This window comes from Eriocheir sinensis, chromosome 10 (genome assembly GCF_024679095.1).
Source record: "Eriocheir sinensis breed Jianghai 21 chromosome 10, ASM2467909v1, whole genome shotgun sequence".
NCBI lineage: Eukaryota > Metazoa > Arthropoda > Malacostraca > Decapoda > Varunidae > Eriocheir > Eriocheir sinensis.
In genome coordinates, this window is record NC_066518.1 from 10,177,293 (window position 1) to 10,200,202 (window position 22,910).

Genomic DNA, 22,910 nt, shown 5'->3' on the forward strand with positions numbered 1-22,910 from the left:
GGGAGCAGCGAACAATAATACACCAATTAAGAGAGAGAGAGAGAGAGAGAGAGAGAGAGAGAGAGAGAGAGAGAGAGAGAGAGAGAGAGAGAGAGAGAGAGAATTGTTAGACTGTAAGATAACGAGTAATTCAAAGATAAATGTTTAATGAGGATACGAGAAGAGAACTTACTTGAATATCCAGTTGATCCTCTCCTGCAGCGTCCCCTTCAGGAGCACTGAGAGGCCCATGATGAAGTCGCCGAACGTGATGGAGCCGGAGCCGTCCTGGTCCATGGTGCCGAACACATAGTGGGCGTACATGGCCGAGTCTGGGGGGCATACTCGCGTCAGGAGACAACACGAGGAGTTATTACTAATGGCGGGGAAGGCTGGGGGACGCAAGACCAGCTTACGCCCGTGACTAATGTTTGCTTGTTCAGTCTGATCTCTCTCTCTCTCTCTAACACACACACACACACGTCTGCCGCGTGCACATTTATATCAATCTGTACATCAATCTTCAGACTAGAAATATTCTTGAATTTAGTTTTGTAAAAACATTTAATTTCAGGAAGATATTGAAAGAGTTACAAGTGATTAAGAATGAAAGTGATTTTTGATACTTGATTTCAAACTTGTTAATTTTTTTCCGTCTCACCCGCGGCGCCAGCTGTCTGGAGGCTAGGCTGGCGAGGCGAGGCGAGGTGAGGTGAGGCTGGGCGCCGTGACCGAACCAGAACTCGACCCCTGGGGCCACGCGGGTTTGGGGTCCGCCCTCCCAAATGTGGCAAGGGTGATTTGGGTCCGGACAACAATTTCCTGTTGAACAGGATGGCTCTGTCCTAAGGGGACTTTCCCTCCGCAGGGTTTAAGCAGGGGTATTTTCGTCTCTGCTCAGGTAGAGCTGAGTAAGTTTCTTTATTGAGCATTTATTTATATCTCTTAATGTTACAAGTATTAAGCTCTCCGTAGTTTTCAATGAAGTCGAGATTGCGCACCCCGATCCCCCCTCACCCGCCACACACTGATGAAGCTAAATGGCAGATCGAGACCTATTATTGTATCTTCAGTTTTGAATGTAGCCTACGTGTTTGCGTCCCAGCATTAGATGACGACATGCCCAGTGTTGAGCAGGCTGCAAGGCTTACGATCCCGCTGTGAGGTTAAAAATAATACCCTTTGTCTCTTAACTTACTTCTTCCGGTGCCATCCTCGGGTTGTCCTCCGACGGGGAAGAACTTGCCGTAGATCTGCTTGAAGGTTTCCTCGGAGATGACGCCCGTGGGACACTCCTGCTTGAAGCCTCGGTACCTGCGGGAGGCCTGGCGTTCATCCTTCACGACACTCGCAGTGATATATGGACGAGTGTCACTAACTATACCGAAGGGAAAATGTCATCATACGTATTTGCACCACCATTACTACTACCACTAGTAGCTACTGCTGCTACCACCACCACCACCACCACCACCACTACTACTACTGCTACTATTGCTACTACTACTACTACTACTACTACTAAATAATAATAATAATAATAATAATAATAATAATAATAATAATAATTGAATAATAATAATTGAATAAACAGAGTGAGTGAATTATACTGCTCTGATGACTGACATAAGTAATGTAATTACAAAACACTGAATGAGATAAATACAGCGTTGATTTTGAGGCATAATCAGTATAATCTGAGGTTTGCAAAATCGTACAAGTTTCTTCTTTGCACTCACATGAACTGCAGCTCCTCCTTCGAGAACCGCGTGGCCTCGCTCAGCTGGTCCAGACCCTCGGGCCGGTACCTGAGCGGGGTCAGCTCGAAGTCCTCATACTCCTGGTCTGCAAGGAAGAGAAAATGATTGTCAGCTGCGAATGAAAGTAATAATATAGGAAAAAAATCGATCTTTATATACTTAACATAATTTTTCTATACATTTAATGTGTGTGTGTGTGTGTTTGTGTCACAGTGTGTGTGTGTGTGTTTGTGTACTAGTTGAGTGCGGAACAGTGAAATAAGAGAGGGCGCTCCCTTAGAGTTTTACAAAAAAGTACCAATGTTCGGTGTAGAATATTGTATGTTTCATATTGTGATGGTGATCTCCCCCTCCCCCCACCACACACACACACACACACACACACACACACACACACACACACACACACACACACACACACACACAGTTGCCTGCACAATCGAGGATGTTTACCATATGTTGTTCTAATCCCTCCGCGCCATACAGAATATTTTTTCAGACCTTTGAATGTACTAAGCACGTGCCTCCTTTCCATCGTTCAGGAACTACTGACAAATGAAAAAACATGCTGAGGAGGGAAGGATAAAGGTTGACTCGTTCTTACGACAACAATAAAAGTTAACAATGGGTATCGGGGTGTGGGGGTGTATGGGGGTGTTATGCATGGATAGGAAACTACTTATGGACGTAGGTGTAGGTGTAAATAAAAATAAGAGAAGAGACTGTAGATGAGGGTAAAGGCAGAGAAAAAAAAAGGAAGGAGGAAAGGGGGACAAGAGGGAGAGAAAATAGAGGAAAAGGAACCAAATAAAATGAATGATGAGGGTGCGCGGAGAAAAGGGAGAAAAGTGAAGCAAAAAGGGAGGAGTGGCATCGTATTTGAGGTCAACAGTAGAGTGGTGTAGAAGTGTCTCATGGGGATAGACGGATTCCTTCAAGGCGACACACCACAAGATAATATCAGTAGCAAATGTGAGGTTGGTGTTCTCAGACGCTTCCGCCTCGCATCAACTACTTCCAAAGGTCGTAGAGGAGATTAATCGGGTCCTCATGAGCGTTTTTTCACATTGTCGGGACCCAGAAGACGAACAAACAGAGGAATGATCATAACAGCACAGATAAAAGTGACCCCGCCTACTGGGTATCTACTTTCTGTATCTGGGTCTGGGTATCTGTTTCAGCTACCCTCCTTGTCTTTGCCTGTCTTATCCATGGTACAGAAGAAGGATCACACTACCACTAGGGCTACTAAACTACCCCTGGAAATGCACAAAACACCTACGAAAGCCTTGTCAAATATGTGTACTTGGGCGCCGAAAGGGTTGCGAATATGGCCCAAAGACGTGTGTGTGGACGCTCTCACCGCGGCCTAGAGTGCAGTTCCTTTACCCGCGTTGCCAGATTATCGTACTCGGAGCATCACATATCCCGGCTTCTCACCCTTTAAATTTCACCAGGAAACAAGAATAATTAACCATTTCAACGATAACAACATAAAAAGCCAGTTATTGGGGCACAGGAGACAGTTTTGGGGTTGGAAATCGGGAAATATGAGAAACTGAGTACGACAATCTGGCAACGTTGCCCTTCACCCGCGGGTGGGCCGCGACCCCGACACCTTGACCTCCCATTATTTTTTTTCTCTCATACTAATTTCTTCGTCCTAATGACTCTAATTCAGGATGACACCGCCTCTAATGACGACACGTGGAATGACACTCCTCAGAAAAATAGGTAGAAAAATATGGCGATGTTTTTAGGGGGATTTTTAACGATCCACTAAAATGAGCTCCTTTTGTAATAGTTTGATGTATTCTTTCACCTATAAATGCTGTTGTTATGTTTTCCGTCTATTATGTTTATGAGCAGCTGCATAAAAAAAGAGGAAATAACTCAACGTATTGCTTATTTATACTTATTACAATATGTTCGTGTAGGAGAGGCGTTTAAAGTCGCTAATTAGTAAACCCAGACCTGAACTTTAAGTGATTCTTTAACAATGATACAAAAAACAAACGAAAAAACACACACAAACACACACAAGGCAGATGGCATCCAATTTACCACCACCCTGCATACACCCTTCACCCCAAACCGTTTTTAAATGCGCATGGATTTTTACTCCTAATTTTTCTCCCTTATCCCCATCGTTTCCTATTTCAATTTTCCTCCTCCCCTTCATAATTACGCCTTATTGTATTTCTTCATTGTTATTGCACGAGGTCTGGCCTGTCACCTACGCAGCAGCCCTCAACACTACCCTCTTTCCACACTACCCTCCCACACCACCCTCTTCCTCACCGCCATCACACCGTCCGCCCTTCATTCCCTCATTCCTGCCCTGCCATCCGCAACACCCACCACCGAGCCGGACGCTAATTATGCATCCTGGGAGTCGCGGCGTACAGTGACGAAGGAAATACTGTTGGGGTAGGGGTGTGAGGGGGTTGAAGACACACTGGCTGACGGAGGAGATGCAATACAGATTACAGCCCCTCGAACTGGCACCTCCCATTCCTCGTCGCCTTCCGTCTCCTTTTATCACGACAGTTCTCTTATTGGCCTTTTATCACGCGTTGCTGATGATGGGTTGGTGGCCACTGGAGGGGGAGGAGGACGGAGGACAGAAGGATGGAGTAGAAAAGGGTTGGGGGAAAAACGGAGGGTCAAAGGGGGAGGCAAGACTGAACGGGTATCAAGATAACGCTATTACTGCTTGAACTTTATGTATTTGCGTCTGTTTGTCTGTTTGTATGTATGTATGTATGCATGAACTGGGATGTGGAATAACTGCATTGTTCTAATAGCTAATTTAGAAAGAAATGTCGAAAACAGACAAAGTGGAATAGTGGAAAAATTTTAAGACACAAAACGCCTCTGAAATCCCCGAATCAGTCTGGAAAGCACGCACGTAATTACAACCCCTCCCCCCCCCTAAAAAAAAGGAATCAAGTAAAACACCTACAAACACAATCACAAACTTGTAACGGGTAACAAATCAGGCCACGGGCAAACGCCCCGCCCCTTGCCCGCCCTCCGCCGCGCGAGCCGCTGCTGCATTATTCCCGGCAAGCGGGACGCCCTCACGACGAACTTAACGGCCTTCCCGCCCTCCGGATGTGCAGTGATGGACACCGCAGCCAGCGAGGAAAGGGTGTAGGAATTGTGTTATAGCTAGTGTAAAAGATAATATGTAGGTATTTGTGTGTAACAGAGAATAAATAAACAGGTATACCTACCCACGGTGAATGACACACTTGATAGTTTACTACGTATCGCAAGGTACGTAATGTGAGGTCCTGGTTAATTAACAAGATAATAAAACAAACACAGCTTCCTCTAAAACCATTGAAGGGACTAACACAGCGAGGTCAGCCATGTATCATAACATGGCCGCTACTTGCCACAGCAGAGCCCGGTCACGCTATAGGGTGCGCTCTGCTGCCTGAATAAGTACACAGGATAATAGGCTAAACACTAACTCCACCACAACGCCAAAAAAGTAAGTGTATATTCCTCTATTTTATAATGCAAATTTTACTGCATTAGTGTATATTCAGCATTATTCAGGACGGACGATGTATGCACCGGAATGTTCATCACTGATTTCCCAACACCTCGTTAAACTACGCAACAACAGGAGTGAGAGACAGAAGGTCACAGCGACGGGCAGGCACGCTTGAGGCTTCCCTTTACTGTGTGTGTGTGTGTGTGTGTGTGTGTTTGAGAGAGAGAGAGAGAGAGAGAGAGAGAGAGAGAGAGAGAGAGAGAGAGAGAGAGAGTCATGATATTACATCCCCCGTCTATCTTACTTCTCTTTTCCACTCCAGTTCATTACACACACACACACACACACACAAGCAATTCTATCTCCCCCTTCCCTCCCTCTCTCTCTCTCGCCGCTCTATTTTCCTTCTTTCCTCCCTTCCTCTTTCGGCTGGGTGAGAGCGCCGATAAGTCAGTCCGCCGCGGAGGTAGGTGGCGGAGGGGAATGGAAGAGAGTGCGAGGGAGGGAAGGAGGGACAGAAGGAGGGAGGGATGGGTGAGGAGTGAAGGGGGAACTCAGCCCGGGGCCTCCCTTATATATACAAAGATAAAAGAGGCAGCGTCTTGACATAAAGGGAGACAAGAGTGGAAAGTGCAGCGGCAATAAAAAGGGCAACAACGCAGTAATGTAAATGAAGAGGAAAAAAGTATGTGGTGTTTAGTTTCGTGTTTAGCATAATGTGCGTGCGCCTTTCCTTGTCACACACACACACACACACACACACACACACACACACACACATGAGCTTATGAGGACAATTAAGGTTTGAAAATTTGCTGGAAACTAATTACTGTAATGATGGTAATAATGAAGAATGCTCAATGGCTCACCACCACACGTATGTCCGCTCTTAATTAAACACAGTTAAAATAAAAGTCTTCTTAAGCCACAGAAGATTACTCAGTAGTTACCAAAGAAAAACTGTCTTAATGCTATACGTCGCAGATGATCGATGGTCTTGACATAATGAATTAGAGGTGGAATTATTATACACACACACACACACACACACACACACACACACACACACACACACATATGAACGTAAAATATATAGTACCAATGTGGAATGTTATGTAAAAAAAATGCTAAGGCCATGAAATTATATGAAATTATGAGAAGAAAAAGTTATATAATCATCAACGTTCGATCTTTTGTGCCCTAATTAACGAGAGAGAGAGAGAGAGAGAGAGAGAGAGAGAGAGAGAGAGAGAGAGAGATAACGAGAAGGAAAACGAGAACAAGAACGAGAACGAGAGAGTAACGTGACAGGGAGAAGGACGAAGGAGGGAGGCGGGAGGGAGAGAGGGCGGGAGCGGAGGAGGACTTGCGTCAGGTCACGTGATAAACAGCCCCCGCTAAGGCCCCTCGGAGCCCGCCGCGCCCCGGGGTAATGAGCAAGGCAGGATTAGGGGATTTACGGTGCCCGGAAGAGCCGCGGAGAAAAAAGCCTTAATGACTCACCCCTCGTAAGGCTTTCCAGCGACCCTCCGCCGCCCACACCATCCTTCACCTCGCCCTCAGAGTCGCCTTTTCGGTTCTACGGCGTCGGTTTACATTTCACTGTTTTTATTGTCCATTTCTTCCTTTTTTACCTTACTTTTTCATTCTCTCTTTTTAACGTTTTTTTTTTCCTTTTTCCTTTTATTTCCTTTTCCTTTCTTTCCTCCCTTTTTTTCATTTTCCTTTTTTTCCTTTTTCTTTTTTTCATTATCTTTTTTTTTTATTTTTCCTTTTTTTAATTTTTCCTTTTTTTCATTTTCCTTTTTTTCCATTTTCCTTTTTTTTTTCCTTTTTCGGCCCTACGGTATCGGTATACATTGCAAACTGTCTTTTATTTTCCTTTTTGCATGTTTTTTTTGCTTTTCTATCTCGTTTATGTCCTTTATCTTCTCCCTTCTTTCCTTTCATTGTCCCGTCTCTTCCCCCTCGTCTCTATACGGTGTCGGATTACATTTCCAAGTGAATTTTTGCCCGTTTTTTTGCATGTTTTCTGATCTTTCGTCTCATTTATGTTCCTTGTCTTTTCTCCCTTTCTTTCCTTCCATTAACACGTCTCTTCGTCTCTCTCGTCTCTACAGCGTCAGTTTACATTTCAGGCTGACTTTTATTTCCTTTTTTCCATGTTTTTCCTCTTCTGCCTCGTTTCTCTCCATTATCTCTCCTCTTCTCTCCTTCCATTATCACGTCTCTTCCCTCTCGTCTATCTCAATGGCCGCCGTTTTCTTTCCTGCATCCGCTCGAGGGTAGGAGGTCAAGTCGCGTCCTTTATTCTGGCTGGCCGCGTTGTGTTCTCTCTTATCGCCGAGGGAGATAAGCGGCCGACGGATGGCCTCCTGCACTTACCAATGAGACGTTCCTTCCTCTGCTATCAGGAACAGGAGACGAACTGGACTGGACGTGGCGGGGAGGTGAGGGTGGGAGGGGGCGGCTACTCGGATAAGACACGCCGCCACCCCAGTTGAATTATGCATCGTGGCTACTGTGTACTTTAGTAGTCGTGACGCGGGGATATGTTTTTAGTGCGTACGCGAAGAGGGAACGTTCATCTTTGACTTGAAATGGTCACTGGATATTTATTCGATTTCAGTCGGTGTTGCATTTATATGAACGAATATTGCTGATAAAAATGACATGAATTAGAATGAGAATACGTAAAATCTATTATCAAAACACTGCATGTGCGTATACTTGAATTGAAGACGGATTCTGCTACTGGAGTGTGTATGGAATTAGCTTATTAACCCGTCCGCTGCGTTTGGCACGGATTTGGGTTTCACTGGTAGCCTGGTGACATATACTCCCAGGTCTTTCTCTGCCTCTGTGGTGGATAGTGGAGTGTTTCCCATGTGGTATTGGGGTGCTGGATATCCTCTCTCAAGGTGCAGGACTTCACATTTTTCCTCATTGAATTGTAGCAGCCACTTTTTGTTCCATTCCTGTAACTTGGTGATGTCTTCTTGTAGGAAATTCGTGGTCAAGGGGTAAAAGTTGAAACTGAAATAGAACAAATGTATACCCAAGAATTTACCCATATAATGCAAGGTCAAAAGAATGAGAACCTTAGCATCGTAAAAAAAAAAAAAAAAAAAAAAAAAAAAAAAACATCAACTTTTCTTTCCCCACTATTTGCTCCTTCCTAAAAATAATAATGTACGGCCACACCTGCTTAAATGCATTTCAAACTGGAGGGGAAGGGTTAAAAATGCATGAAAACGATGCATTAACATGAAAAAAATTAAAGAAAAATATGATCCTTTTATCTTTTGATGAAGGCTAAAAAATTCAAAACGTGGCGCGTCGAGGGAGGCGTGAGAGGCGCGGCGAGGGGAGGGGAATGGTACTTGGCGTGAAGGCGTTTGCATAAACTTCCATAATTTTAAGTGTCGCCCTTATTCTGTCTCCCTCCCTTCACCTCCAGCTCCATCTCTTTCCAACTCCCTCCTCTTCTTTCTCCTCCTCTTCCCCCAACGCCTCTTCTTTCTTGTCTACTTTCCCTCTCTCCCTCCTCGCCTGGCGCCTCTTCTGGTCCCCTCACAAGTCACGTTCTGTTTGTCCCTCCCTCGGCCTCCCGGGAGCAACAGGTATTGGTAGGAAACATGGAAACATGAAATGGCAAGGAACAGAAAACCTGTTAGCCTATAAGGAGGCTGCCGGCTCTGTGACGGTATCAGTTCGTTAGGCACTTCAATGATCTTGCGAACCAGGATAGTGTTTGCTATTCCTACTTGCGGTATGTTCAATTGATTTTCCGTTGCAACGAAGATTAAAACATATTTTTTTTCGATTAACTACTTCTACAGGAAGGTTGTTCCACTGGCGGATGAGTTGGTTTGAGAAAAATTAAAACACCTGCTGAATTCAGGGCTGCAACGCCTCGCTTAAAAGGATAGACTTATGGCTAGTTCTCGGGTTACTTTGAAACTCAAAATACACAGAGTAATCGACGTTACTAAAAACATTCAAGTACTGAAAGACATATCATACCTCCTCGCAGTCATCTCTTTTTCAGTGTAAAGAGCTAAATCGTTTCAGTCGTTTTTAATACGACTGTGCCCTCAACGATGGTATAGTTTTCGTAGCTCATCGCTGTACTTTCTGAAGTACTTTGATATCTTTGTAATAATTATGTAAACCAGAATCCCACTGCGTTCAGGAGGAGGAGGAGGAGGAGGAGGAAAGTGAGAAAAAGAAAATAAAAGAGAGCCGAAAGAAGAAGAACTAAGAAGAAAGAAGAGCAGAGACTTCACGGTCCACTGATCCGCGTCTCGCACTCCCTTAATTTCAACCTCCAAAGAATCTCCGCATCGCACGTCAAGGCGCCTCGATCTGCCGGGAACCATCGACTCAGTTCCTAGACTTCAAGACCCACAGCCGCTATTATTGCATTTCAAACCTGGATGTTCTTTCCCTCACGACGCGCCTTCATGTGTCCATCTCCCTCTTTACCCTTTGTTTTCAGTGAACCATCGAGTCTAAGTCCTTTCCTCCTTAAAGGCTCGCAGCCACCTCAGCGTTATTACATTCCTAACCTTTGCTCTCCCTCACAACAGTCCTTCCTCTCCCTCTCCCTACCCCTCACTGCCCTTACTGTCCATTCCTTCACTCTGCAGTCCTTCCTCTGTCTATCTTTCTCCCTTCCTCTTATTGGCCATGAGCTCCCGAGGTTGTTCTTTCATTCAACAGTCCTTCCTCTTTCCTTCCTTCTTCTTTTCCTTTACTGTCCGTGAGCGCTCGAGTTCCTTCCTTTACTCAGCAACTTTTCCTTTGTCCATCTTTCTCCCTTTCCCTTTACTGCCTATGAGCGTTCGAGTTCGTTTCATTACTCTATATCTCTTCCTCTGCTCATTTTTCTCCCTTCCCTTACTCTCCATGGTGAATTCTCGACTTCGTTTCTTCATCCTACAGCCTTTGCTCTGTCCATCTTTCTCCCTACCACTCAGCGTTACCAAACTATCGTACTCAGCCACTCAGCACATTGTATTTTCCGGTTTCTGACTCACAGCTATCGCAAACAAACACCAATAAGTAACGCTTTTAACGATAACTTTAACTGGAATCTCGTTATATGTGTGGGTAGGGGAGTTTTGGGCCCTGGAACTGATAAATGCGATGTTTTGAGTACGATAATATGGTAACGCTGCTACCACTTACTGTCCTTTCCCTCACACTACATCCCTTTCTCTGTCTGTTTCCCTTCCCGTCACGGCTGCCATTCACCCCACAAGTCCGAAAAAATCCAGCTCATCCCCACCAACAGGTAAATGGCGCTTTTCCGGGGGCTGGCGTGCGAACAAAGGTAATCAAACTCAATTAACCTTTGCATAACCTACGTGACGGGGATTGCACAGGTAAGTGATATGCGGATGGCAGGTGTTGCAGACAAGGTATTAATTAGGAGTGATTACACGTAGCTTCTTTTTTTTGTTTTGCCGGAATGAAGCGTTTTGATGAGGGTTAAATTTAATTCTCGATTCGTGTACGTCCAATGATACAGGTGGTGAGGGAAGGGGCGGAGGAGCAGGTGGTGAGGGAGGCGGAGGAGCAGGTACTGAGAGGCGGAGAGTGGAGGGTAGGGAAAAATATGGACGCGTGATGGATGTGGAATGTATCTATAATGCAAATTGAATAGACATGGATAAATTAATGGACAGAGAGTGAGTGAGTGGCGCGGAATTGGAGGGAAGAGCAGCGAGGGATAGGACGAGGTGAAAATTAGAGGAGAGTGAGTGAGTTCGAGGGAAAAGCGACGAAGCGAAGTGGAAAGTAGAAAGAGAGTTCAGCGAAGTGGAAAGAGGTACATTTAGAGATACCTTTCTTGTTTTAAATCAGGTTAGGGATGCTGGTCTTTTAAATGAACATACATGGGTGGCGCAGTTCGGGGAAAGGGCGGCGAGCGATGAGACGAGGAAAGGTGAAAGGTTGAGAGAGAGAAATCAGCGAGGTGGAAAGAGGAACATTTAGAATTTTAGACAGTGGTGGGCACCGCTAACCGAAAAGTTTGCTTCGCTAACCGGTAATCCAGTAGGTAAAAAGTTAGCTTCACTTACGCTAAACCGCTAAACTGATAAAGAAATTAGTGGAAACTAACACTAACCCCTAGCTTTTTTATAAGGATTTAGCTTCGGTTTAGTATTTTGGCTCAAAAAACATTAAAAACAGACCTAGTGACATGAAATTTCAACATGTTGTAGCTTAGACATAGAGCTTTTCAGAAAGGTATAGCATGCCAAAATCAGATGATGATAAAGGTGTACACAAATAAACAAATTAAATTCAGCATACATTTATCTATGCCTTATATATGAACTTGCAATAACAGTGCTGAAAGACAAAATCTAATGTAAATACTAATGACTCGAGTAAATTAAGTAATAATCGTAAAAAACGTCCTCACTCGGGTCACCTTCCATGACGTTGATAACGATACACAAGGCGACAATAATGAACGCGACTACACGGTGACAACGTCGCAGCTGAACTGAACAAAGAGCCCAACAAGCAACAACAGGAAGAGAAGAGAAAGAAGCCTCCAGTTTATTCTAAATCCGTATATTTTACCCAAGATTTTCCGCAAATGTACGCATTTTTTACTTTTTTCCATAACTGACGCTTTTATTTTTATTATTTAAAGTTTATTTCTTGCCAGGGTAAAAATATCGAATTCAAAGTTCCGAGTTCAAAGAATTGGAAATGGAAGATGCACTACCCTAAGATACCAAACAGTTTCCCTAATAATTGTTCAATCACCCTGCTTTAAGGCGTAATTTACCCAAAAGTGGAAGCCCTGTATTGCGCCATGTGGCTCAACTGGTGCTGTGTCTGCCCACAACGAACAAGAACAAACCTGTATGATTTTTTTAGTGGTCTTAAAGTTAGCGGAGGAGGAACAACATTTAGCGGAAGCTAATTGGTCTGCTAACTGTTTCCAAAGCAATCGAAAACGCTAGTCAGCTAACGAAAACGTTAGCTTCGCTAATTAGCGGTTAGCGGAACCGTGCCCACCACTGCATTTAGAGATACCTTTTATGTTTTAAATCAGGTTCCGGATACTGGTCTTTAAATGGGCACGACTAGACTAGACGGTGCAGGAGGTGAAAGGAGGGAGGGGAGGCCGGGGGATGATGAGGAGGGGAGGGGTGCTCTGAGGGGAAGAGTTACGATGGGATGCAGCACGCAGGAGCCTTTTGAGGGGAGTTGGGGAATGAGAACGTAAGAGGCGGCCATTCTTTCATTACCCACCACCATTGCCATCCATGTGCATTAGACTAGTCACTAGATGAAGAGACAGGAGACGACAGGAGAGGTGAGGGGATAGGGAGAGTAAAGGGAACAGGAGTAGGATAGATGTGAAAGGAAGTGTGAGAAAGAGATTTAAGGGGATAAGGAGAGCAAAGGGAGCAGGTGAAGAGGCAGACTAAGCTAAGAGAAGAAGGATGACAGTAAATGGGAGAGGGAAAAGGGAGCAAGTGGAGAGGCAGGTTAAACTAAAAGAAGTAGGATGACAGTAGGTGGGAGAGGGAGAGGGAGCAAGAGAAGGAGAGGCAAGGGTACAGGGAGAGTTAAGGATGCAGGTGGAGTCAGGTTAAGCTAAGAGGAGCAGGGTCGCAGGCACGGTAAGGACAGCAGAGGTGGGGAGAATCTAAATAATGGGCAGAGTGTGAGAACTTCGCAAGATTGATTACACCGCAACCCTTCTCTCTCTCTCTCTCTCTCTCTCTCTCTCTCTCTCTCTCTCTCTCTCTCTCTCTCTCTCTCTCTCTCTCTCTCTCTCTCTCTCTCTCGTAGCCTCAAAAGAAAAGAAGGGAACGAAGAATGGAACCTCTCTCTCTCTCTCTCTCTCTCTCTCTCTCTCTCTCTCTCCACTTACTTCCCCTTCTTCCTCTTCTCTCCTTTCCTCTCTCCCCTCCTTCCCCTCCTTTCTTATCTCCCTTCCTCTTAATAATAATAATAATAATAATAATAATAATAATAATAATAAAAAAATAATGATTCTCTCTCTCTCTCTCTCTCACGCGACGATCTTGCTGCTCTATCTGGAAACTTTGCCCATCTCCTTCCACTCAGCAATTCAATCATCCGTTATTTCCCTTTATCTCCTGCTATTCCGGTTTGCGACGCCCTCCCTGCACCCCTCACCCCCCCTCCTCCAGCCTACCTGTGGCAATTACTCAGCAGGTGTTGCCCCATTTACCTGTCTCATTAGCGAGTTACGACCACGGGAGGCTTGAGATTATGATTTACACGCCAGGTAAGACACGCCGAGGAAGACACTGAATCCCATATTATCAGACTCTTTAAAACCTTAGTTCGTCTGTTTTAAAAAGCTCTCGTAGAAGTTGTTGGGGATTCCATGGGTGGTTTTATGACCCTGGTTGTAGTTTGGGAAGGCTTCTGTGCTGTGAACGGAAAAAAAAACCACTCATGACAATTTGAAACCTTAGCTCATCTATTTCAAAAAGGCTCTCGCAGAAGTTATAGGGTCTTCGATGGGTAGTTTCTTGACCCTGGTGGTAGTTTTGGAAGGCTTCTGTGCTGTGAACGGAAAAAAAAACATTCATGACAATTTGAAACCTTAGCTCATTTAGTTCAAAAAGGCTCTCGCAGAAGTTATAGGGGTTTCGATGGGTGGTTACTTGACCCTGGTGGTAGTTTGGGAAGGCTTCTGTGCTGTGAACGGGAAAAAACACTCATGACAATTTGAAACTTTAGCTCATCTATTTCAAAAAGGCTCTCGCAGAAGTTGTAGGGGTTTCCATGGGTGGTTTTATGACCCTGGGGGTAGTTTTGGAAGGCTTCTGCGCCGTGAACGGAAAAAAAACACTCATGACAAGCCGACGTAGCGCCTCTGTGGGCTTCAAAAGCGGTCGGAACAAGATCAGGGAGGTGGAAAAAGGGGAACATTTCGATACCTTTTTTGCTTTTAATCAGGTCAACGATGCTTTTTTTTCAGGAAGCGTTCGATCATACGAGTCTAAACGTATGTATTCACAAATAAGTGGTTGACAGCTTTACGTGAGCTGTTTGTGGCGTGATGATTGTTTTGTGTTCCTCAGGTGCATTGTAATTTATGTCTCTTTTGTGTGTGCGGGAACAGGTAATTAAATGGCGGAAAAAAACACCTGGGTAATTTGACACGGACCAGATTGCTGCAGTGCTGGTATTCTGTTTGTGATTAATATCCGCTTTTACTCTCTCTCTCTCTCTCTCTCTCTCTCTCTCTCTCTCTCTCTCTCTCTCTCTCTCTCTCTCTCTCTCGCCTGGACACATTAACAGAGGGACAACAGGAAATTCAATGATAATAAATTGCTTCATTTCCATCCCATTCCTCTCAGTAATGACTCTCGGCGTTTTGTTCCGCCCCCGCCAAACTGTTCCGCCGCCAACAGGTTCCCCCCTCCCCCGAGCAAGCACCAGCCTGTTCCTGTTTCACGCTCCGTTCCAACCACGAGTACCCTACGCAATCAGAACCAGCCTATTTTTCGTCTACTATCAATCTCTCCTTCCTTCCATTCCTTACTCCTTCCGATAGTAGAGGTCCAGCCTATTTTTCGTCTACTATCAATCACTCCTTCTTTCCATTCCTTACTCCTTCCGATAGTAGAGGTCCAGCCTATTTTTCGTCTACTATCAATCACTCCTTCTTTCCATTCCTTACTCCTTCCGATAGTAGAGGTCCAGCCTATTTTTCGTCTACTATCAATCTCTCCTTCTTTCCATTCCTTACTCCTTCCGATATTAGAGGTCCAGTTTTAAGTGTTATCCTGTCCTTTTCTTAACTGTTCCAACGTTGAGTACGCTACGGAAACACAACCAGTCTATTCTATATCTGTTTTTTTCAACCTCTCCTTCCTTCCGTTCCTTCCCTGACATCCGAATTTCGATGCTAGAGACCCACCAGTTTCAAGCGTTAATCTGTCCTTTTCTTAACTGCCCCGACGCCTTGCACAAACACAACCAGTCTATTTTGCATCTACGTACTATCAACCTTTACTTTCTTCCATTCCTTCCTCGCCATAGAAATTTCAATGCTAGAGATCCGATTTGAACTGCTAATTTGTCTTTTTCTTCATTGCTCTTTCTCTCTCTAACTACTATTATTTCTGCTACTATAATCAACTAAAAACAAGGACCTTCTTTATTGCTCTTTCTCTCTCTCCAACTCCCCTCTCCTCCTTCTCCTCCTCCTCCTCCTACTACTACTACTATAGCCACTACCACCAACCACTAAACAAGGATCATACGCCTCCTATGCCCCTTTTAAGACAACATCCTAAGCTATAGTCGGTGCAGCAGCGGTGGAATACAGAGACCGGAACCACGAGAGCTGAAGGGGCCGAGAATGAAGAGGGAGGAACAAGGGTAATGATCTCAGGTGTGTAATGACTTCACTGTGCTTAATTAGGCGTCCAGGTACTCCCCTTCTCCGGGCTGGTTGATTGGTTAGGGGGTGAGTGGATTAGTCGGTTCGTTGGCTCTTCCGAGTGGCCGCTGCTCCGCCCCAGGTAACGGCAGGTAAAGGTAAGGGGGGAAGGTGTTGATGAGATAATTGGGTTCCCGCGTCCAGTTGATTGAGACTTTTTCTTTTTCGTTACTCACACTTTCCGTTGATCTGCGTGTGTGAGTGAGCGGGTAGACTGACTGACTTAAGTGAATGATTGACTTGCGAAATGTGTAACTACTCTCTCTCTCTCTCTCTCTCTCTCTCTCTCTCTCTCTCTCTCTCTCTCTCTCTCTCTCTCTCTCTCTCTCTCTCTCTCTCTCTCTCTCTCTCTCTCTCTCTCTCTCATGATGTACGGGAGTAATTCATTCTCTCTAGACTCTGTTGCAAAGCCTGGAAGAAGGAGGAGGAGGAGATGGAGGAGGAAGCAGACGACGGTAAAGGAAATGAGAATGAAGGCTTGAGAAAAAAAAGTATATGAAAAAAAGAATAGACAACGTGGAGATCGAAGTAGCAAAAAAAAAACATACAAGATCATTTCACGGTTCTTAGAATGCTCGTATGAAGGGAAAGGTCAGGCTACAAGAGGAGGGAGAGCAAACACAAAAGGGAAAAGGAAACTAGGTAAGGAAGAGGTGACAGGAGGAAGAATAATGGGTAAGAAACAACAGAGGGAGGAAGATAGGAGGAGAGATAAGAAAGAAAAACGGGAAGGGAAAGAAGGATGGAGAAGGAAGGAGAAGCGGGGAAGGAGAAGAAGGATGCGTGAGAAAGAGAAAGAGGAGACAGAAAGGTGGATAGGGAAGAGAAGGAGAGGAAAGAAAAGAAAAGCAGGGAGGGTGAAAAGAGATAGGTAGGAAAGAAGAGGAGAGGATATATGGGAATGGATAAGAAGGGAAGAAAAGGAGAAGATAGAGAAGGAAGGGTAGGAAATAGAAGGAAGGATGAAAAGGGATGAGTAAGAAGAGAGAGAGAGAGAGAGAGAGAGAGAGAGAGAGAGAGAGAGAGAGAGAGAGAGAGAGAGAGAGAGAGAGAGAGAGAGAGAGAGAGAGAGAGAGAGAGAGAGAGAGAGAGAGAGAGAGAGAGAGAGAGAGAGAGAGAGAGAGAGAGAGAGAGAGAGAGAGAGAGAGAGAGGAGAGGAGAGTGAGGTAGATGGAGGGTTATACATGCGGGGCGGAGAAATGTGGGAAGGTGGTGTATGGATTGGCAAGGGGAGAAGGAGGAGGAGGAGGAGGTGGAAGAGGAGGTGGAAGGGGGTGATTAAAGGATGGGGTGGGGAGAGGAGATGTGTGTGGCTGGAATGGTGGTGTAGAGAAGGGGAGAGTAAGGGGAGAGTTAGTGGATGGGTGACTTGGGAGTGAGGAGGAAATGGAACTGAGGAAAAGGAATTGAAATGGGTAGAGAGGATGAGAGGTAGAGGAGGAGGAGGAGGAGGAGGGGGAGGAGGAGGAGGAGAGAAAGAACAAGTAATAAAGAGAAATTAATAACCTTGTATACGGAGGAGAGTAAAAAAAGTGGAGTAAAAAAACGTTGCAATAAAGAAAGAAAAATGTGCTTGCAGAGGAAACCATAATTCTCTTTTTTTTATTAGACTTGCCTGCGCACTCTCTCTCTCTCTCTCTCTCTCTCTCTCCACTTCTTTCTTCCTTCATCACCATCACCCCGTACCATTTTCCAATCGCTCTCACTATCACTAACACTATCATCACCACCAATAATGTAGCTGTCACGTTTCACCATCATCACCACTTTCATTCTCTCTCTCTCTCTCTCTCTCTCTCTCTCTCTCTCTCTCTCTGTTCGTCTGTCTGTTCTTTTAATCCGGAAACTTTGATATGCCTTTTTTTTCATTCCTGATTGACCTCGCTTCACTCTCGGTCCCCTTTGTAATCCTTTGGCTTAACAAGTTTTCATTCCCTGCACCATACGCTCTCGTCTCCTTTCCTTACCATTTTCCTTTAAACCTCACCCCTCCTCTTCTCTCAACCTTTTTTCTTCTCCCTCCCTTTCCTTTCCCTTTATACCTCTTCCCTCCCTTTTCTTTCAATCTTTTTTCTTCTCCCTCCCTTTTCTTTCCCTCACCACTTCTTTCAACCTGTTTTCCTCTCCCTCCCTTTCTTTTCCCCTTATACCTCTTCCCTCCCTCTTCTTTCAGCTTTTTTTCTTCTCCCTCCCTTTCCTTTTCCCTTATACCTCTTCCCTCCCTATTCTTTCAACCTTTTTTCTTCTTCTCCCTCCTTTTCCTTCCCCTTATACCTCTTCCCTCCCTTTTCTTTCAACCTGTTTTCTTCTCCCTCCCTTTCCTTTTCCCCTTCAACCTCGCTCCGTCCTTTTTCTTTCAACCTTATTCCTTCTCCCTTCCTTTCCATTCACTCTTATACTTCGCCCCTTCCCTTTTCTTTCAACCTCTTTTTCTTTTCTATCTCTCTCTCTAGCTCTCTCATACACTCCCTCCCTCCCTTCCACATCATACCTGGACGAACACGGAACAAAACCTCTCTCTCTCACACACACACACAAACACACACGAGTCTCATTAAGGCGTAAGTCAGCTCGTCAACAGGCCTGGTGAGTGAGAGTGAGTGAGTTACCTGAGCTTATCAAGGGAGTCAGAGAAGCCTATATCCCTCCATAGCCACATACAAAAAAGCCACCGCCAGGTCAAAGAGGAAGGAAGAGAAAAGCGAGCGAGCAGGGAAAAGCTGGTCACGGGAGGTCAAACACACGAAAGCCACAAAGAAGGAAAGGTCAACTAGAAGAAAGTAGTGGAAAAATACACCTCGGCTCATAAAAAAAGACGCCGCACCCGTGAACATCAAAGGGCAGGTGTACAGCAGGCCACGACAGGTAACGAGGGTGGCGCAGGTGAAGGGCAAATATTAGTAAGGTTAGACGGGACCACTGCATCGGGAGTAGGGGGGGAGGGGATGGGGGATGGAAGGGAGGGGGAGGGGGTAGAGAGAGAGAGAGAGGGGGGGGGGGTAGAGAAAGAGATGAAGATAGAGAGAGACGGAGACAGAAAGACGTAGATAGGGAGACAGAAATAGAGAGAAACGGAGACAAAGAAAAACGGAGACAGAGAAAGGAAACAGAAAGACGGAGATAGAGAGACAGAAATAGAGAGAAACGGAGACAAAGAAAAACGGAGAGAGAAACGGAGACAGAAAGACGGAGATAGAGACAGAAATAGAGAAACGGAGACATAAACAGACAAACACTCTCACCTACATATACCCCCCCCCCCCCCACACACACACACACACACACACACACACACACACACACACACCTTACACTCAGGCGTGGAGGGAAGGGAATAAAGGTAACGGCGTGGACAGGTTAATGGACAGACAGACAGGTGACACGTACCCACGCCGCCGCACACGTCAACCATGATACGAAGCCTTACATGACCTAATGATTAAAAGAAAAAGAAAACGTTCCCTGAAAATCCGAACTCCCACTAAACACGCTGAATCATATACACCTTTATTCAGAGAGGCAGCGGCTGGGCGAGACTTAAATAACATCAGAAGGAAAATAGAGCAAAAAAAACCTCTATGCCTCCTCCTACTCACGATGTCTGGGTTCGATTCCTGCTCACGTCAGAAGGCGTAAGAAATGTCAGGTGTTCCTCATTACCTGTGTGTCCCCGCTGCGCCACCACGTCAAGAGGGAGTCGTGGGAAGGAGGATGTGGAGAGGGAGAGGGGGGGGGGTAAAAGGTAGGGAGAGGACAGGGTAATGAAATACTTTACACCTGCTAAACCGTATTATTATTATTATTATTATTATTATTATTATTATTATTATTATTATTATTATTATTATTATTATTATTTTTATTATTATTATCATTATTATTATTATTATTATTATTATTATTATTATTATTATTATTTAACAACAAAGGAAACAGCTCAAGGGCACAAAAAAAGGAAACAATAATAAAAAAAAAGCCCGCTACTCGCTGCTCCTAAAAAGAATCCAAGAGGTGGCCGAAAGAGGGGTCAATTAAGAGCTTATATTCAACTAAGTACGTTAAGATGGAAGTTTTGAGGGGGGGGGGGGAGACAGGAGGTGAGAGGAGGTAAGAGAGAGGGGTCACATACACTCGTTTACACTTACCTGAGCATGCTGAGAGGCGGGGAAGGAGGAGGAAGAGGAACAGGTCGGTAGGATGGCATGAGAACAAAATACTCTCATACACGCATACTAGCGATGGGGTGAAGGGATGCGGATGAGGAGGGGGAGGAGGAGGGATGGAAGGGTCACCATCACTTACCTTCTACTTACACACGTTAAGAAAGACATACGGAGGGAGAGAAGCAGAAGCAAGGATGAGGCACTATTATAACTTCCTCCCATACACGTTAGAAAGAGGCGCATGGGGAGGAGAAAACGGGAAGGAAAGGGCATAAACACTCTTCTATGGGTGGGGCATTTGTATAGCACTCTCCTTCATACGTTAATAAGAGGCACATGGGGAGAAGGGGGGAGGAGTAAAGGGGAGGAATGGGCTATGATCACACTCCTACACCCACCCAGACTCTATTCAATTTAACTAGCAAATCAGTCGCCCACGCCAGCTCAGTCATCCTCAATTATAGCTGAACTTTCCGACTATACACAGATGAGTCAGTCTGAACCGCCTTGCTCGTGGATTAGCCGGTGATATAAACTTGGTAAGGAAGGCAGAGTGGCTCATTTGCATTTGTAATTTGAACGGAGTCTATACACTGGCGAGAAGAGAAAAGGCTGAATAACCGTATCCCTTACCAGCACCCGAGGCATTAAAGATATATAAAGCAGGTAAAAGAGAAAAGGAAAGGAGGACGGCAAGTAGATGTTCAGCGTTCATGTGGGGAATGTGCTGCAGCGTTCAAGGACAGTAAGGTCGTATTATAAAACATTTCGTCCCCCAAGAACACCTATTTGACAAGGCTTTCTTAGGAGTTGTGGGCATTTCCAGGGGTAGTCTTATGACCCTGATGGTAGTTTGACCCCTCCTCTGTACCATGAACCTAAAGAAACACTCATTAGAACCCGACTGACCCCCCTCTTTGACCTTTAGAAATAGCTGATGTGAGAAGCCAAAGCGTCTTAAAATACCGACCGTAGAGTTTCGTTAATGTTCCACCCTGACTATATTTGTATTGACGGTGTTTTGGTGTTGAAATCCCGGGTGTTAAGACTTTGTAAATAGAGATCTTTAGAAGTTAAGGAAAGCGGAGAGACACATAGAAGATACATAGATCAATGGAAAGACCGGGATGTGGAGAATATTGATAATCCCCCTCCCCCCACTTCCCCCAAACTAACCCCCCACATACTCTCCTCCTCCCCCCACACACACTTCTGCTTTCCTCCCCATACCCCTCCTCTTTCCCCCCCCACACTTCTGCTTTCCCCCCACACACTCCTCCTCTTTCCCCCCCCACACACACACACTTCCTTCCCCCCCCTCCCCCCCTCACATACATACATGGGTTGCGTGACGAAGGAGTATTAAGATCCCCGGGCGCTGGAAAGGATCAACTATGCGCCGCCGTTGTTATTGCGGTCATTATGAGAGGCAATAAAACTTGATATCTCGTAAATCAAAGTCTGAAGAACGCCGGGAAGATAATGGCGCCTAATTACGCTGTTTACATAAGAGGCTTTTTTATACGGTCACTCTCTCTCTCCCTCATCATTCATTCGCCGAGAAGAACGTGATGGTTGGAAGTGGCGGATGACAAATTACTATCTTGTAGAGTATGTCATCAGATTAAGAGGAGGACGAGGAGGAGCAGGAGAAGGAAGAGAAGCGGGAGATTAGCACATGCTCAGACCACACAGAACACACGATTCAAACTAGGAGAAAAAGAAGATAATATAAAAATAATAATAATAATAATAATAATAATAATAATAATAATAATAATAATAATAATAATAATAATAATAATAATAGCAATAATGATAATAAGTAACTTTAAGGTCGGTGGCAGAGGAAGGAATTTCACCATAACCTCATTTAAATATACAAAATAGAAGAATGAACAGCAGATACCTATATTTAATTCAGAGGCAGCCATACCCATTCAGAAATGTCTCTAAATAATGATAATGATAAAAGTAATAACAACAATAGAAATACCCAAAAAATAATTAATAATGGTAAAGAAGCCTCAGGTCGTAACTAATTTTCTTCTGCAGTGTAGGAAAATAAAATAAAAAAGAAGCGAAAAAGGAAAGAGAGCGTAGCGTTGCAAGACGAGAAAGAGGGACGGAAGGAGGGAGGGAGAGAAGGAGGAAATGATCAACGAATGAGTGACGGAAGGAGGGTGAAAAGAGGAATAAGATGACATAAAGAATTAAGAGAAAAAGAAAATAGATAAGCGGAGACCCAGAGGAACACGCAGGGAAGAGAGAGAGAAAAGAGGGAGAGAGAGAGAGCTTGATGAAGAGGAAAAAGGGAAATGAAGTGTAAGGAGAGGCGGGCAACATGAGTGGGTGACGAAAAAGGTGTGTAAAGGTGCGGTAAGGTGAGGAGGAAAAAAACAGGTGCGAGGCAAGAGTGTGAAGGTGAGAAGAGGAAAATAAAAGGTGTTATGAGGGCAGGGAGAGAGGAGGCAAGGGGGCGAGAGAAAAGTGAGAGTGAGAGAGAAGAAAGGAGAGAGAAGGTACAAAGGAGAGGGAGAGAGAGAGAGGTCTCATTCTTCGTTCCCTTACTTCTTTTCTTTTGAGGTTACGAGAGAGAGAGAGAGAGAGAGAGAGAGAGAGAGAGAGAGAGAGAATCATTATTATTATTACTATTATTAAGAGGAAGGGAGAGAAGAAAGGAGAGTAGAGGAAGGAGGGGAAATAAGGGAGGAAGAGAAGATAAAAAGGAGGGAAGGGGAAAGGAAGGAGGAAAAAAAAAAAGGAAATGAAGAGATGGAATGTCCTCTTGGGATTGTACGTGTGTCCGTGTTGGTGTCCTTGGCCATTGATTGTCCTCTCTCTCTCTCTCTCTCTCTCTCTCTCTCTCTCTCTCTCTCTCTCTCTCTCTGCCAATGAGGTCATGCTTTTCTCAGTGTTTGTCTGGTTGTCTATTTGTCTGTCTGTCTATCTGTCTGTCTTTCTGTTTGTCTGTCTGTCTGTCTATATGTCTATCTGAGTGTCTGTATGCGTCTATCTATTTCTCTGGCTGTGTTTGT

At 44.8% G+C, this 22,910-nt stretch overlaps 1 protein-coding gene across 2 annotated transcripts in view; it reads right to left on the reverse strand.

Moving 5' to 3' along the window:
* Positions 1-22,910, reverse strand: part of LOC126996579 (calsenilin-like) — a 49,078-nt gene that overhangs the window by 9,171 nt on the left and 16,997 nt on the right. The window contains exons 2-4 of one of the 2 annotated variants that reach the window (XM_050857175.1): positions 1,719-1,824; positions 1,178-1,293; positions 173-323 (exon numbers count right to left, since the gene is read on the reverse strand). In XM_050857175.1, coding sequence (XP_050713132.1) covers positions 173-323; positions 1,178-1,293; positions 1,719-1,824 — 373 coding nt within the window. The remainder of the gene's footprint in view (positions 1-172; positions 324-1,177; positions 1,294-1,718; positions 1,825-22,910) is intronic. The other variant, XM_050857176.1, reaches the window with a different exon arrangement.